The sequence below is a fragment of the Plecotus auritus genome (assembly GCF_963455305.1).
Source record: "Plecotus auritus genome assembly, chromosome: 9".
Lineage (NCBI taxonomy): Eukaryota > Metazoa > Chordata > Mammalia > Chiroptera > Vespertilionidae > Plecotus > Plecotus auritus.
The window spans coordinates 81689135-81706888 of NC_137783.1; the positions used below are offsets into that span (position 1 = coordinate 81689135).

A 17754-nucleotide genomic window follows, 5' to 3' on the forward strand; every position below is an offset into this window, starting at 1 on the left:
TTTGGCTGCCTCCTGCACGCCCCCTACTTGGGATTGAGCCCCCAAACTACATGTGCCCTAACTGGAATTGAACCGGGACCTCTTGGTTCATGGGTTGATGCTCAGCCATTGAATCGCACTGGCCAGGCTTCATCTGGTATTAATTAGATTGACCAATTTGTCCTTACTTATCATAAATACACTTTGAAATGAAGCTGTATTTTTTTACAAGGGCTGAAACCTTGGAAATGATGACGTGGACAATGGATATGTAAGCCGAAGGGAAAGGCTAGGATTTTTACATTAGTTTTCTTGTCACATTAAAACATATTTCTGTTATATTAGGAAATATTTTCAAACCTCCCTGTGTATCAAATAAATCAGCCATTTGCCCTGTAGTTTAAAGCACTATTATTTTTTATTTGGAGAGCTAATAAATTCATCTTCAGGACTTTCACAGTTTTCATACATTTGGTTGAGGTGGAAAGTAGCAGACCCATTTTTTATATGTAGAGAATTTATGCTCTTTGTAAGGCTACCTATAGTAGGAAGTGATTGACAAAGAGTTTGCTCCTGTTAGGTTTTAGTCTATTGTTGATGATGAAGTGTAGGTAGCAACTAGAATTTGGGATATCAACCAAGGGAGAAGTCATGCAGGGAACAAAGAGATGATTATTGCTGGACACTGAGACTTTTTACTAGTAAAGTTTTCTAAGTAAAATAGCATTCCCAAATAAGAGTAAATTGCAGATTGAGGAGCAGTATATATTAGTGGGGAATTTAGTTGTCAAGGAAATGATTAGATTGAGCAATTTAATGTAGACCTGAAGCCTTCATCAATTAAAATGGTTCTTTTACAATATATAATTTTTTATTGATTTGAGAGAGAAAGGGAAAGGGAGAGAGATAGAAACATCAATGATGAGAGAGAATCATTGATTGGCTGCCACCTGCACACCCCACCCTGAGGACTGAACCTGCAACCTGGGCATATGCCCTGACCAGGAATCCAACCGTGACCTCCTGGTTCATAGGTCAACGCTCAACCACTGAGCCATGCCAGCTGGGTTAAAATGATTCTTTAAAATAAAAGGGTCATATTAAGGGAGTCTTGTTTGGTGTGGTTTCTTTATTTTCCTCTCCGTTTATAAATTGGCTGCATAGCAGAAAAAAATGGAGTTAGGTGTAGATCTTGCTGATAGACCTTTGGTTATCTATTTTCTTCTATGGTCACTCAATAATATTGGAAATGAGGCAATAACATGAGCCCCTTGAGCCGTCTTAAAGGTCACAAACATAAAAACTTATTTAATTTTATGTCCTTGCAGATTGACCATTTATTTGTTACTAATTTACCAGAGATTGTGGTAGAGTTACTGATGACGTTACATGAACCTGGGACTGCTGGTGCCAACCAAAGCACTGACCTCTGTGACTTTTCAGGGTAGGGGTATTTTATTTTAATTTATTTTCAGATTTAATTTAATTTTTTCCATTATATATTTATCAGGGTATGGGTATTTTAGACTTAGAGAATTAGCTGCAACTTTAGAAGTTTATTGGCAAGTGTATTGGTTGATACCTTTAATTGTCTATTTCAGTTTTTAGGCACATACTCTGCTTTTAAATTATTTCTTTAAAAATGACTTCCTTTGAATTGAAGTAATAACCTATCTGCGTCTACTGTAGCCTTGCTGCAATAACTGTTTTTTTTCTAATTGACCTGTTCGCAAATTCAATGAGCTTTTTTCTTCAATGTTTCTGTAGTATTTGAGCATTGTGCCATTGGTTGTCTTTTCAAATTTTCTTCCTTATGACACTTTATTTTATGTTCTCCTCTCCTTATCTATGACTTGCGTTTTTAGATCACCTTTCCTTTATCACCCTTATTAGCTATCAGATTATTACTATGCTACAATTTAATTTGGATGTGTAAACTCACTTGGTTGTACATGAATGTTAATTATTTTCCCAGCTTGATTTTGTAAATGGCTGGAAAGCGTCCTTTATTTTTTTGGTATGCCCTATAGTGCTAGGCATATGAAATAATAATACCACCTACCAAAGTACTTACATATAATTTCATGTGACATAGTGTTTGATTGCTGTGTCTTAAATAGTATTCCGTTTACAGTACTAGCATAGAGCTTTAATTCAGACCTGAAGTAGAATGAGTGACATTAAGTCTCCTTTGTGGGATCACCATTAACTTCATAAAAGATTTTTTTAAGCAAATCATTTAAAAACTGATTAAATCCTGGAAGGTAAAGGTATGTAGATACTCTGGTTGATGAATATAGACTGATATGTCATTTTATTAAAAGTAGTTTTTCAGTAGAGAAATAATTTTTAAATTTGAGGTTATTATAATTTTTATTCTGGAATTACACTCGTCTGTCAACCAAGTCTATTTTTTCTTGATTATTTTGTTCTGAAAATGATTACTTTTTCCCTATAACTCTTAGGGATTTGGATCCTGCTCCTAATCCACCTCATTTTCCATCGAATGTGATTAAAGCAACATTTGCCTATATCAGCAGTTGCCATAAAACCAAGTTTAAAAGCATTTTAGAAATTCTTTCCAAAAGCCCTGTAAGTATACATTAGTAGTATAATAACTGAGACAAGAATTCCTTCTTTTCAGCCAGAAAATCTATATACGTACATCGTAAAGAGAAAAAAAGTAAACAAATGGAAAATTCAACTGAATAAATTAAGAAGAAAAACACTTATTTACAAGTTTATATCTTTATATTTTACTTGTCAGTATTAATTGAAATGTGTCACATATGAGGGCTGAATTTTTTTGTTACATTTTAGTCATATATTGGCTCAGAATTTTAAAAAAATATGCTATAATTTTTAATTTTTTAAAAATAATGCTTTTATGGATTTTAGAGAGAGGAAGGGATAGGAACATTAAAAATGAGAATAATTGATCAGCTGCCTTCTGCATGCCCCCTACTGGGTATCAAGCCCTCATCCTGGGCATGTGCCAGACTGGGAATCTAACTGTGACCTTCTGGTCGATGTTCAACCACTGAGCCACACCAGCTGGGCAAATATGCTATTTAATTATAGTGTATGAAAATTAAATAAATTGACAATAGTTGTTATGTTTTTTTTTAAAAATAAATCTTTATTCAGATTATTACAATTATTTCTCCTTTTTCCCCCCATAGCTCCCCTCCACCCATTTCCCACCCCACCTTCTGCCCTTACCTCCCCCCCACTGTCCTCATCCATAGGTGTATGATTTTTGTCCATTCTTTTCATGAACCCCCCATACCCCTTTCACCCTGAGAATTATCAGTCCACTCCCTTTCTATGCCCCTGATTCTATTATATTCACCAGATTATTCTGTTCCTCAGGTTTTTAATTCACTTGATTTTTAGGTTCGCAAGTTGTTATGTTTAAGATAGTAATTTTCTTAATGTAATATTTTTCATTAGATATCAGACCCAAAACTAAATTCTGTAATTTATTTTGAGTACAAAATGTATTTATTATACCTGAGTATATGTGATTTGACAAGTTTTTACTAAAATGTATCTTTATTTTCTAGGATTCCTATCAGAAAATTCTTTTAGCCATATGTGAACAAGCCACAGAGACAAATAATGTTTATAAAAAGCATAGAATTCTTAAAATATATCACCTGTTTGTTGGTTTATTATTGAAAGATATAAAAACTGGCTTAGGAGGAGCTTGGGCCTTTGTTCTTCGAGATGTTATTTATACTTTGATTCACTATATCAACAAAAGGTAAATAATATATATAGACCAAGATTGAAATATTTTTCTACCCTGTTATCTTAATTGAAAATTTATATGCTCGTAAGAGGTAGACACCAGAGTATTGTTTCCTGAATTTAAATCTATCTGTTTTCTTTATAAATTTCACTACTACTTCTCCAAGTCTAGAAATCTTAAGTACTAATGGTCTTCAACCTTTTAAAATAAAATTCTAATTTTAGATGGCTTGAAATATATATGTTACCATAGCAGTTCTGGTCACCAATTCCAATGTGTGTGTAGGGGCGAGTGGGAGGGTGGGGGGAGGTTTTTCACACATATCCAAGGAATTCTCCAGACCCAGCTGGGTGTCCTACAATTCAACTCAATGTTGATGAGACAGTGTCAGATCCCAGAGGTTAAAGGCTCTCAGTTCTATAAGATTTCCTCCCCTTACCCCCCACCCCAATCACATGCCAGTGGCAAGTCCAGGTTATCGTCTGTGCCTCTGACCACCTGGTTGTAGATTATAGGTTCTAATGACCCCACCTGCCTTGCGTCTGAGTAGTTTGCCCGATTGGCTCATAGAACTTGAGAAACCCATTTACTTACTAGATTACCTGTTTTTTATGAAAGAAGATATAACTCAGGATTAGCCAGTCAGATTTGATGCATAGCACTCCCATTAGTGCTGGGCCTGGGGCCAATTAGCAAGGGGCATGGAGCATGCTGAGCCAGATGTGTTTGTTTAGGGTTTGTGAACCTTTGAGAGATTTTAGGAAAGACTACAGCATGATGCAAGAAAGGCCATTTGTATTGAAAAGCCACTGGAAATGGCTTGGGTGGGCTGCAAGTTGGGTGGGTTAGGACCCCCGGGGGTGGGGGTTGGGGAGAGGACATTGATGGAGACTCAGCAAAGGAACAGTGACCTCTGCCAGCACTTCTGTATGGGAGAAAACTGCCCCTTCAATCCTATCCCTTAAACCAGATAATTCAGTTCTTCCCAGTATGTCCCTGGCACCTTTAAGCGGGACTCCTGGGATTCCATAAGCCTTTTGTCTTACAGTCTCCACTGGTTTTCACAGTCAGCAGTTACAAGGACTTCTCTTCCTGGCACTGTGACCTTGGGCTGGGGGACCTGGTGTGGGTCTGGAACTCCTCACTCTTCTGCAGCGGAAATGTCCTTCCCGATTTTTAACCGCACATATGGGTGTGGGACCATCTGGTTTCGGTTTCCATCCTTCCTACCTGTCTGAATGTGGTTTCATTTATATCCTTATTTGTAGGACTTCTGTTGAGCTAGAGTTCAGGCAGTTCTGAGTAATGGTTGTTCTATAGTTTAGTTCTAATTTTTTAAAAACATGGTTTTATTGATTTTAGAGAGAGAGAAACATCAATTGGCTGCCTTTTGAATGTCCCCCACTGGGGATCAAGCCTGTAACGTTGGTATGTGCCCCAACCAGGAATCAAACCATCGACTTCTCAATGCATGGAATGATGCTCAACCAACTGAGTCACAGTGGCCAGGGCTAGTTTAGTTTTAATTCTTTTTTTCGGTGTTTTTGTTAAAAAATAAATCTTTATTCAGATTATTACAATTGTTTCTCTTTTTCCCCCCCGTAGCTCCCCGCCACCCAGTTCCCACCACACCTTCTGCCCTTACCTCCCCCCCACTATTCTCATCCATGGGTGTATGATTTTTGTCCAGTCTCTTCCTGAACCCCCCCCCCATACCCTTTTCCCCCTGAGAATTATCAGTCCACTCCCTTTCTATGCCCCTGATTCTATTCACCAGATTATTCTGTTCCTCAGGTTTTTAATTCACTTGATTTTTAGGTTGACTTGTTGATAGATATGTATTTGTGTTCATAATTTTTATCTTTACTTTTTTCTTCTTCCTCTTTAAGAATACCTTTCAGCATTTCATATAATACTGGTTTGGTGGTGATGAACTCCTTTAGCTTTTTCTTATCTGTGAAGCTCTTTATCTGACCTTCAATTCTGAATGATAGCTTTGCTGGGTAGAGTAATCTTGGTTGTAGGTTCTTATTGTTCATCACTTTGAATATTTCTTGCCACTCCCATCTGGCCTGCATAGTTTCTGTTGAGAAATCAGCTGACCGTCGTATGGGTACTCCCTTGTAGGTAATTAACTGTTTTTCTCTTGCTGCTTTTAATATTCTCTCTTTGTCTTTTGCTCTTGGCATTTTAATTATGATGTGTCTTGGTGTGGTCCTCTTTGGATTCCTTTTGTTTGGGGTTCTGTGGGCTTCCTGGACTTGTAAGTCTATTTCTTTCACCAGGTGGGGGAAGTTTTCGGTCATTATTTCTTCAAATAGGTTTTCAGTATCTTGCTCTCTCTCTTCTTCTGGCACCCCCATAATTCTGATGTTGGTACGCCTGAAGTTGTCCCAGAGTCTTCTTACACTATCTTCAACTTTTTGGATTTTTTTTTCTTTTTGCTTTTTTGGTTGAGTGTTTTTTGCTTCTTTGTATTTCAATTCTTTGACTTGATTCTTGTGTTCCTCTAGTCTGTTGTTGGGTCTCTGTATAATATTTTTTATTTCAGTCAGTGTATGTTTAATTTCTAGTTGGTCCTTTTTCATATCTTTGAGGGTCTCATTATATTTATCGGCCTTTTCTAGGATATTCTTAAAAAGCCTTATAACCGTGGTTTTGAATTCTATATCCAGTCGTTTGTTTTCCTCCATTTCTTTCGTTTGTGATCTGATTCTTTGACGCATTTTCACTGTTTCCCTGAGTTGGTAGGGTAGATTTGTGTGCTAGGTTTCCTATATGGCCCAGTGGGTCGGCCTCCCCAGTTCACCTGAGGTGGACACTCTTGGTGCACCCCTTTGTGGACTGTGTGTACAGCCTTGTTGTAGTTAAGTCTTGATTGTTGTTGGTATCACTGGGAGGAATTGACCTCCAGGCCAGTTGGCTGTAAGGATCAGCTGTGTCTGCGCTGGGAGAAGTTCGGTGCTGGAGACAGCCTTATAGGATTAGACTTGCCAAATTGCAATAGCCTCTGTGCTCAGCTTGTATGGGGTGGAGTCTCAGGGCGGAGCAGACAGTCTTGGCTTCCAGTCAGCCTTGCCCTTGCGCGCGTGCGTGCCTGCAGACCTTTGCCTTCCCTGGCTCCCGAGTCTCCGCCCGAGAGTCCAGATTCCCCCCACAAGAGCGTGGGTCCCCAGGGGCTCGCCTGGAACTGGGGTTCAGTGCAGTCAGAACTGGGGCTCAGTGCAGTCAGGAGCTTCTGACTCCCTTCCACTAGGGAAAGCCTGTGGCAACCTCCGCAGCCTTTGTGCGCACCTGCAGACCTCTGCCTTCCCTGGCTCCCGAGTCTCTGCCCGAGAGTCCAGATTCCTCCCCGTAAGAGCGCGGGTCCCCAGGGGCTCGCCTGGAACTGGGGTTCAGTGCAATCAGAATTGGGGTTCAGTGCAGTCAGGAGCTTCGACTCCCTTCTGCTAGGGAAAGCCTGTGGCAACCTCCGCAGCCTTTGTGCACACTGGTGCGCGCGCCTCCAGAACCCTGCCTGCCGGGGCTCCCCCGGGTCTCCCCCGGGTCTGCGAGTCTCTGGGTGCCTTTCTTTCTACCTGACAGTCCAGACTCCCCTTGTATGAGCCTGGGTCCACGGGGTTTCGCCCGGGACTAGGGTTCAGTGCAGTCAGAACTGGGGTTCAGTGCAGTCGGGGGCTTCCTTCCCCCTTCCGCCAGAGAAAGTCAGCCAGGCTCTCAGCCACCCTTCCTCTCTGCGTGCACAAAGACCCTTTGCCGTACCTCCAATTCTCTGTGAGCTTTTCTCTTTCCTTCTAGTTGTAGAATTTTCACTCAGCCAGCTTTCCTGTGGTTCTGGATGGTGTCCGTTCTGTCTTTTAGTTGTAGTTTTGAAATTGTTGTGCGAGGCAGCAGTTTAGGTGCTTACCTATGCCGCCATCTTGGTTTCTCCAGTTTAGTTTTAATTTTGATGTGGCTGTGGGAGGATGCCAGTATCACTTTTTTGTATGCTGTCATCTTGACCCCATTTTTAAATTGTGTTATCTTTTTGTCATTGAGCTGTAGCAGGTCTTTATATAGTCAGTATATTGAACTCTTAATATGTGCTTTGCAAATATATTCTAGGTATGCAATCTTATGTGATTTGCAAGTAGGTTTTTTTGCTTCCATCCTCTATAAATTGTTTTGATATTACAAATGTTCTTAATTTTGATGAAGTTTACCAATTTTTTACTTTGTTCCATGTGCTTTTGGTATTATATATAAGAATCCATTGCCAAATCCAAGGTCATGAAGACTTTCTCCTCTGTATTCTAAGGATTTTATTGTTTGAACTCTTATATTTAGTGCATTTTAATTTTTATATATGGTATGAGCTAGGGGGTTCAACTTCATTCTTTCCATGTAGAAATCTAGTTGTTTCAGCACTCTTTGTTGAAGACAATATTCTTTTTTTAAAAATGTTTTTATTGATTTCAGAGCAAGGAAGAGAGAGAGAGAAACATCAGTTATGAGAGAGAATCATTGATTGATTGCCTCTTGCATGTCTCCTACTGGGGATCAAGCCCGAAACCCGGGCATGTGTCCTGACCAGGAATAGAACCATGACCTCCTAGTTCATGGGTCAATGCTCAACCACTGAGCCACACTGGCCGGGCAAGAGACTATTCTTTCATCATTGAATGGAATTGGCACTTTGTCAAAAATCAGTTGGCCATTGATGTGTATGGGCTTATTTCTGGCTTCTCAGTTCTATTTCATTGGTCTGTCCTTTTGCCAATATCATGATGTGTTGATTACTGTAGCTTTATAGTAATTTTTGAAATCAGGAAGTGAGTTCTCCAATTTATTCTTTTTCAATATTGTTTTGGCTACTTGAGGCTCCTTTTAATTCCATGTGAATTTGATGGTCAGCTTTTTCATTTGTGTAAAAAAGGGTGATAAAATGTTGATTGAGATCACATTGAATTTGTGCTTATTTAGATAGTATTAATATCTTAATAGTTTGTCTTCCAATTCATGAACACAGAAAGTCATTCCATTTATTTGTGGACATTTTAAATTTCTTTCATCCATTCTTTAGTTTTTAGTGTACAAGTCTTTCATATCCTTGGTAATTTATTTCCAGTTATTTAGTTCTTTTAGATGCTATTGTAAATCGAACTGCCTTTTAATTTCCTTTATGGATTGTTGTTGCTGGTGTATAGAAACACAGCTGAGTTTTGTATGTTGATCTTATGACCTGCAACTTTGCTCAGTTTGTTTGTTACCACTAGTAGATTTCTTGTGGAATTGTATGTGTGTGTGTGTGTGTGTGTGTGTGTGTGTGTAATCATGCCATCTGTGATATGGTTTTACTTCTTTCAGATTTTGATGCCTTTTACTAGTATTTCCTCTTCTTGTCTAATTGCTCTGACTAGGAGTTTAGTGTATATTGAATAGCATTGGTGAAAATTGGCATCCTTGTTTTGTTCCTGATCTTAGTGGGAAAGCTTTCAGTCTTTCAACATTGATTATGTTATTATCCATGTTTTCATAGGTTGCTCTCATTATGCTGAGGAAGTTCTTACCTATTTATGTTTTTCTCGGTGTTTTTATCATAAAAGGGTGTTAGATTTTTGTTAAATGCTTTTTCTGTGTTTATTGAGGTGATCAATAATTAATTTCATTAATGTATATTACATGGATTGCTTTTCTCATATTCACCTGCTCTTGCATTCCTGGAATAAATCCTACTTGCTCATCTTATATAATCCTTTTTATATGCTTCAGATTTAATTTTCTAGTATTTTATTGAGAAGTTTTACAACTATATTCATAAATATAGATATTGGATAAATATAGGTATTGGATATTTTAATTTTCCTGTGGTGTCTTTATCTGGCTTGGTATCAGAGAAATGCTGGTCTCATCAAATGAATTGGGAAGAATTCTATTCTGTTTTGGAAGAGTTGGGAAATATTGGAGTTAACTCTTCTTAAATGTTTGATAGTGTTCCTCAAGTCTTTTTTTTTTTTTTTTTAATCTGTTTACTGGTAAATATTTTTTCTCAGCACTTGTGTGGTGTTTTTTTTTTTTTTTTTTTTGCATTCCACAAATGTTGGTATGCTGTCTCTTCATTTTCCTTGGTCTCTAATCCCTTTCAGCATATTTAGGACCATTGACTATTCTATTATCTCAATTTCCTCAGGAACTGTTTCAGTCACTATATACTGTATATTCCTATGAATGGGCCATACTTATCTAATTTCCTTAATAATTTCCTTGTGATTTTCTTCTTGAAAATGGGACGTTTTTACTGTTATAATGTAACTGTGGAAACCAGATTTCCCCTTGTCCTGGGTTTGACTTTTTTTTGTTATTGTTGAAGGCTATAGTAGTCCATTTCCTTCCTGAGTTTATTCAACTATTTTTACAGGGAATGTATTCCTTGCTATGTGTGGTCATTGAAGACTGTTCTTAACTTGTGTTCAGGTAGTGTTTTGATGGATATTTCCTAGAATACCCGGAACCAGAAAAAGAGAGAGAGAAACCTTTTGTCCTCTGTAGATTGGCAGATAGGACTCTCCCTTAGCCCTTAGCCAGGTTTGCACTGCGCCTAGGGATCAGCCCAAAGTGTAAGCTTGTGGTCTTCAAAGGTAGTTTCTGAGCAAGCATCTTACTTTGGGCATGTGTGTGGCTTCCTAAATTCCCCAAATATGTGGGTGAATCTTAGTGCTCTAATTTCCCAAGGAAGCTCTTCCCAATTCTCCCTCCTAGGTAATCAGGCATTCAGTTGTATGTGTCAACAATAATTTTTGGTCCCAGGCAGCTATGGGTTTGTTGGCTAGCTTAATGTTTTCAAGCAACGCCCACAGCCTTTCCAGCCTTCAGATATCTCTCAGACAGGTTTAGAACAGACATACACAGTAATATGTGAGTGAAGTCTGCTCTGCTTTCTCGAGAACTAAGGACCAGTGGGGAATGCAGTTTTGTTTTTTTTTGTTTTTTTCAAATTTTTATTAAGGTATTATATGTGTACATATCTTACCATTGCCCCCCACCCCCACCCCACTCCCATACATGCCCTCACCCCCCAATGTTTTGCATCCGTTGGTTACTCTTATATACATGCATATAAGTCCTTCAGTTGATCTCTTATTTCCCCCACCTCTCCCTAACCTTACCACTGTAATTTGACAGTCTGTTTGATGCTTTACTGCCTCTGTAACTATCTTTTTGTTCATCAGTTTATAATGTTTTTCATTATCCCCAAATGAGTGGGATCATGTGGTATTTTTCTTTCATTGACTGGCTTATTTCACTTAGCATAATGTTCTCTAATTCCATCCAAGTGCCTACAAATGGTAGTAATTCCTTCTTTTTTACGGCAGCGTAGTATTCCATTGTGTAGATGTACCATAGTTTTCTGATCCAGTCATCTGCTGATGGGCACCTAGGCTGTTTCCAAATCTTAGCTATTGTAAATTGTGCTGCTATGAACATAGGGGTGCATATATCCTTTCTGATTGGTGTTTCTGGTTTCTTAGGATATATTCCTAGGAGTGGGATTACTGGGTCAAATGGGAGTTCCATTTTCAGTTTTTTGAGGAAACTCCATACTGTTCTCCACAGTGGCTGCACCAGTCTGCATTCCCACCAGCAGTGCACGAGGGTTCCTTTTTCTCCGCATCCTCGCCAACACTTGTCGTTTGTTGATTTGTTGATGATAGCCATTCTGACAGGTGTGAGATGGTATCGCATTGTTGTTTTGATTTGCATCTCTCGGATAATTAGTGACTTTGAGCATGTTTTCATGTGTCTCTTGGCCTTCCTTCTGTCTTCTTTCGAAAAGCTTCTATTTAGGTCCGTTGCCCATTTTTTTATTGGATCATTTATCTTCCTTTTATTAAGTTGTATAAGCTGCCTGTAGATGTTGGAAATTAAACCTTTATCAGTGATACCATTTGCAAATATGTTCTCCCATACAGTGGGGTTTCTAGTTGTTTTGTTGATGGTTTCTTTTGCTGTGCAAAAGCTTTTTATTTTGATGTAGTCCCATTTGTTTATTTTCTGTTTGGCTTCCATTGCCCTAGGGGCAGTATCACTGAAAAAGTTCTTTTGGCAAATGTCTGAGATTTTGCTGCCTGTGGATTCCTCTAGTATTTTTATGGTTTCCCGTCTTATATTTAAGTCCTGTACCCATTTTGAGTTTATTTTTGTGTATGGTGTAAGTTGGTGATCTAGTTTCATTTTTTTGCATGTATCTGTCCAATTTTCCCAACACCATTTATTAAAGAGACTGTCTTGACTCCATTGTATGCTCATGCCTCCTTTGTCAAATATTAAGTGCGCATATTGGTTTGGGTCGATATCTGGATTCTCTATTCTGTTCCATTGATCTATATGTCTGTTCTTGTGCCAGTACCAGGCTGTTTTGATGACAGTGGCTTTGTAATACAGCTTGAAATCTGGTATTGAGATCCCTCCTACTTTATTCTTCTTTCTCAGGATTGCTGTGGCTATTCGGGGTCTTTTTTTATTCCAGATGAATTTTTGGAGAGTTCTTTCTAGGTCTGTGAAATACGCCGTTGGTATTTTAATGGGGAGTGCATTGAATCTATAGATTGCTTTGGGTAGTATGGACATTTTAATGATGTTGATTCTACCAATCCATGAACATGGTATGTTCTTCCATCTGTTTACATCTTCCTCTATCTCTTTTTTCAGTGTCCTGTAGTTTTCCGCATATAGGTCTTTTACCTCCTTGGTTAGGTTTATTCCTAAGTATCTTAATTTTTTTGGTGCGATGGAAAATGGGATTGCTTTTTTAGTCTCTCTTTCTGTAAGTTCATTGTTGGTGTATAGAAATGCCATAGATTTCTTGGTGTTAATTTTGTATCCTGCTACATTGCCGAATTCATTTATTAAGTCTGTTAGTTTTTTGATGGAGTCTTTCGGGTTTTTTATGTACAATATCATGTCATCTGCAAATAAGGACAGCTTTACTTCTTCTTTTCCAATTTGGATGCCTTTTATTTCTTCTTCTTGTCTAATTGCAGTGGCTAATACTTCCAGTACTATGTCAAACAGGAGTGGTGAGAGTGGGCATCCCTGTCTTGTTCCTGTTCTTAGGGGAAATGCTTTTAGTTTTTGCCCATTGAGTATGATGTTAGCTGTGGGTTTATCATATATAGCTTTTATGATGTTGAGGTATGATCCTTCTATTCCCACCTTGTTGAGAGTTTTTATCAAGAAAGGGTGTTGGATTTTGTCAAATGCTTTTTCTGCATCAATTGATATGACTATGTGATTTTTATCTCTCAATTTGTTTATGTGATGTATCACATTTATTGATTTGCGGATATTGAACCATCCTTGCATTCCTGGGATAAACCCTACTTGGTCATGGTGTATGATCTTTCTGATGTACTGCTGGATCCTATTTGCTAGAATTTTGTTGAGGATTTTGGCATCTACATTCATGAGGGATATTGGCCTGTAATTCTCTTTCATTGTGTTGTCTTTATCTGGTTTTGGTATTAGGGTGATGCTGGCTTCATAGAAGGAGCTTGGAAGTGTTCCTTCCTCTTGAATTTTTTGGAATAGTCTGAGGAGGATAGGTTTTAGTTCTTCCTTGAATGTTTGGTAGAACTCTCCTGTGAAGCCATCTGGCCCCGGGCTTTTGTTTGCCGGAAGCTCTTTGATGACTGCTTCAATTTCTTCCATAGTTACTGGCATGTTGAGCTGTTTAGATTCTTCCTGATTGAGTTTTGGAAGGTTATATTTTTCTAGGAATATGTCCATTTCCTCCAGGTTGTCCAGTTTGTTGGAATAGAGTTGTTCGTAGTATTTTTTAACAATCCTTTGTATTTCGGCGGGATCTGTTGTTATTTCACCTCTTTCATTTCTGATCTTGTTTATTTGGGTCCTCTCCCTTTGCTTCTTGGTGAGCCTGGCTAGAGGTTCATCAATCTTGTTTATCCTTTCAAAGAACCAGCTCTTGGTTTTGTTGATCTTTTGTATTGTTTCTTTGGTCTCTATGTCGTTTATCTGTGCTCTGATCTTTATTATTTCCTTCCTTCTGCTTACACTGGGCTTTTCTTGTTGCTCTTTTTCTAACTCTTTGAGTTGTTGGGTTAGGTAATTTATTACCCCTGTTTCTTGTTTTTTGCAGTAGGCTTGTAGAGCTATGAACTTCCCTCTCAAGACTGCTTTCGCTGTGTCCCATAGATTTTGGATTGTAGTGTTTTCATTGTCATTTGTTGTCATGATGTATTTTATTTCTTCTTTGATCTCTCTGGTAACCCAGTCATGGTTTAATAGCATGCTGTTTAGTCTCCATGTGTTTGATTTCTTTGGGTTGTTTTTATTGTAGTTGATTTCCAGTTTTATGCCACTGTGGTCTGAGAAGATGCTTGATATGATTTCTATCTTCTTGAATTTGAAGAGACTTTGCCTATGTCCCAACATATGGTCTATCTTTGAAAATGACCCATGTGCGCTTGAGAAGAATGTATATTCTGTGGCTTTGGGGTGAAATGTTCTGAAGATGTCAATTAATTCCATCTGGTCTAGTGAGTCATTTAGGATTGATGTTTCTTTGCTGATGTTTTGTTTAGAGGATTTGTCCAATGGTGATAGTGGGGTATTAAAGTCTCCTACTATGATTGTATTGCTGTCAATGTCTCCCTTGATATCCTCCAGGAGTTTTTTTATGTATTTGGGTGCTCCTGTATTGGGTGCATATATGTTTACCAGAGTTATTTCTTCTTGTTGGATTGCTCCCTTTAGTATTATGAAATGGCCTTCCTTATCTCTTGTTATGTCCTTCAGTTTGAGATCTAATTTGTCAGAAATAAGTATTGCTACCCCAGCTTTTTTTTCAGTTCCATTTGCCTGGAAAACCTTTTTCCATCCCTTCACCCTCAGTCTGTGTGCGTCTTTTTTTCTGAGGTGGGTTTCTTGTAGACAGCAGATATATGGGTCGTGTTTTCTTATCCAATCTGTTACCCTATGTCTTTTGATTGGGGCATTTAATCCATTTACATTTAAAGTTATTATTGATAGGTACTTATTTGTCGCCATTCCTATTCTTTACCCCTGTGTTACTTCTTCGCTTCCTGTTTCTTTCTTTCTTTCTTTCTTTCTTTTTTTTTTTTTTTTTTTTTTTTTTTTTACAGTAGACCCTTTAGCATTTCTTGCATTGCTGGTTTGGTGGTAATAAATTCCCTTAGTCCTTTTTTGTCTGTGAAGCTCCTGATTTCACCTTCAATTTTGATTGACAGCCTTGCTGGGTACAGTATTCTTGGATTCAGCCCCTTCCTTTGCATGACTTTGTATATTTCATTCCATTCCCTTCTGGCCTGATGAGTTTCTGTTGAGAAATCAGTTGCTAGTCTGATGGGGGTTCCTTTGTATGTAACTTTCTGTCTCTCTCTTGCTGCTTTTAAGATTCTTACTTTGTCGTTGGTGTTTGCCAATTCAATTATAATGTGCCTTGGCGTCGGTCTTTTGGGGTTCATTTTGCTTGGGACTCTGTGAGCTTCTTGGATTTGTGTGGGTTTTTTCTTCCCTATATCTGGGAAATTTTCTGTCATTATTTCTTCAAAGAGGTTTTCTATTCCTTGCTCAGCTTCCTTTCCTTCTGGAACCCCTATTATGCGGATGTTGTTTTGTTTCGTGTTGTCCCAAAGTTCCCTTAGACTCTCCTCCTGCCTTTTAATTTTTTTTTCTAGAAGTTGCTTTTCTTGGGTATTTTTTTCCATCTTGTCTTCTAGCTCACTGATGCGGTCCTCTGCTTCTTCTAGTCTACTCTTGATGCTTTCTATTGAGTTCTTTACGGCAGCGATGTCATTTTTCATTTCTTCTTGGTTCTTCTTCATTTCCTCTTGGTTCTTGCTCATATTGTCGAATTTGTCTTCCATTCTTTTCAGCCACCTTATGACCATTTCTCTGAATTCTTTTTCTGGAAGGTTGCTTGCCTCCATTTCGTTTACTTCCTTTTCTGGTGATGCCTGCTTTTCTTTCATATGCGGGCTGCTTCTTTGTCTCCCCATGGTCTCTCTTCTCTGGGTGTCTGGTTATGTAGTTCTCTCTCTCCTGGGTTGATTTAAAGGCACAAAATACAGCACTACCAGGTACAACTCACAAGGCACTGAACAGGAATGTATTCACGATATTAATAACCTCCAATAAAGGTGACCACCAGAGAAAGGCAAATTAGGTGATAGGAGAGAAAGAAGAAGAGGAAAAAAGAAAGAAAGAAAGAAAGAAAGAAAAAAGGAGTGTGAAAATGAAATTGGGAAAAGGGAAAGTAAAGAGAAAAAAAAAAAAGTAAGAGACAAGAAATTGACTAAGAGAGAAAGGGGAACAGACTATATATATTGGGGATAAAACTCCAATAGAACAATCACTAATCCCAGCAAATGCCAGCAACAAGTGCCTGGGGATTAGTACAAACTACAACACCAACTAATATGGAGTGAGGCAAGGTTAAGCTGAAGCACAAAACAAACAAAAGAATAAACAAAAGAAGAATAAGCAAAACAATCTCACAAAAAAAGCATAAAAATTGGATATAATCTACATTCAAGCAAACAACAACAAAAGGACAGAGATAAGGACAAGTTTATGGATAACTCAGACAGCGAAGGGAGAGGTGTATGTGGACTTGGAGCAGGGGATTGGGGATTAGATATGTAAGTAGGGTGAAATTTTAACAAGGGGTAAACAGAAAGAATAGGGAAAATCTAAAGCAGTAAAAGGGTAAGACAAACAGGACACTGAAAAGGGGGAGGTTAGGAAGAGAGTGATGGCCTAAAGGTAGAGTTGAGATAGAGTAAAACGATGCTAAAGGAAAGATAAAAAATAGAATGTAGAACCCTAATCCCAAAATAAAATGAAGAGAAAATAAAATGACACTTTAAAAAAATAAAAAAAAAAGATAAAATAGCAGTAGTAATAATACGGATTGAAAATAAAAATGTAATCATTAAAAAGGCAAAATCAAGTGATGAAAAAAGAAAAAAAAGTTTCTTGATTAAAAGATGCAAAAAATGAAAATTAAAAAAAAATAAAAAAATAAAAAAAATAAAAGGTAAAAATAAAATGTGGAGTAGTGAAGGTCATTCACTTCCTCTGTTTTTCTGTTTGGCACACCTGTTTCTCAGTCCAGACAGTATTGCAGTTCCCTGCGATCCACTGCTCTTCGGTGTTGTAAGCCAGTCCTGATTTTAAGCAGGCGGTGTGTCTTAATTTCTCGTATTCCTTTATTTTTGAGTACACAAGAGTTAATTTGTGATTCAGCCCCTGGGTGGCAGTGTTTCTGGATTGACTTCCGGGTCTATCTATGGCCTCTCTAGGCAGTGTTAGAGCCTTCTTTCCCTGTGGCACTGGGGCCTGTGGGAGTGGTCTGCCTCAGAGCTGACTCTCTGATGGTCACTCCCCGCTCTGATCCCCAGGTTCCAGAAAAACAACCTTCCCCTGCAGTCTCCCAGGGTGTCCCCAACTGGGTGATCCTATGTATTGGGCTTAGTAATCAGAAGCAGGGATTTGAAGAGGAAAAAGCCTAAGTGTGCGAACTCCGGGACTGCGAGTAAGCCCAGGCACCCAGGGAGCGCACGGGCTGCGCGTAAGTCTGGACTGCCTGAAATTCTTAGGGTGTCCCTGCACTTCAGATCAAAATGGGTTGCTTTTTAGAGTGCCCTTCTCTTAGCAGCTCTGAGGACCCCTTTCCACAGTCACAGATCACGCCAGCCCCTACAGCCACGGATTTTTCTAGGCACAGACTTCCCTGGTCCTCCAGCTCCCGCAAAACGCGCGTTCCTCTCTCCCGCCGGGACCAGAGACCTCACCTTATCCCAGGCGAAATCTGACCTTTCCGTGGTGGAGTGTAGAGCTTCTCTGAACCCGTGTGGTTGCGCCAGTTGGGGAGCGTTGTTCTGGGGCTCGCAGCTGTTCCTGGGGTGCCGCAGTTGTGGATTCTCAGGCTTCAGATAAGCTCCACTTTCCGGATCAAGATGGCGCAGACTCCGCGTCCAAGCCCGCAGCTCCGGGAGGGG

The 17754-nt window shown here is 39.0% G+C and overlaps 1 protein-coding gene across 1 annotated transcript in view; it reads left to right on the forward strand.

The window, feature by feature from the left end:
• The window catches only part of ATM (ATM serine/threonine kinase), a 158200-nt gene that overhangs the window by 66727 nt on the left and 73719 nt on the right, over nucleotides 1-17754 (forward strand). The window contains exons 27-29 of the mRNA XM_080641742.1: nucleotides 1308-1423; nucleotides 2445-2571; nucleotides 3546-3745. Coding sequence (XP_080497868.1) covers nucleotides 1308-1423; nucleotides 2445-2571; nucleotides 3546-3745 — 443 coding nt within the window. The remainder of the gene's footprint in view (nucleotides 1-1307; nucleotides 1424-2444; nucleotides 2572-3545; nucleotides 3746-17754) is intronic.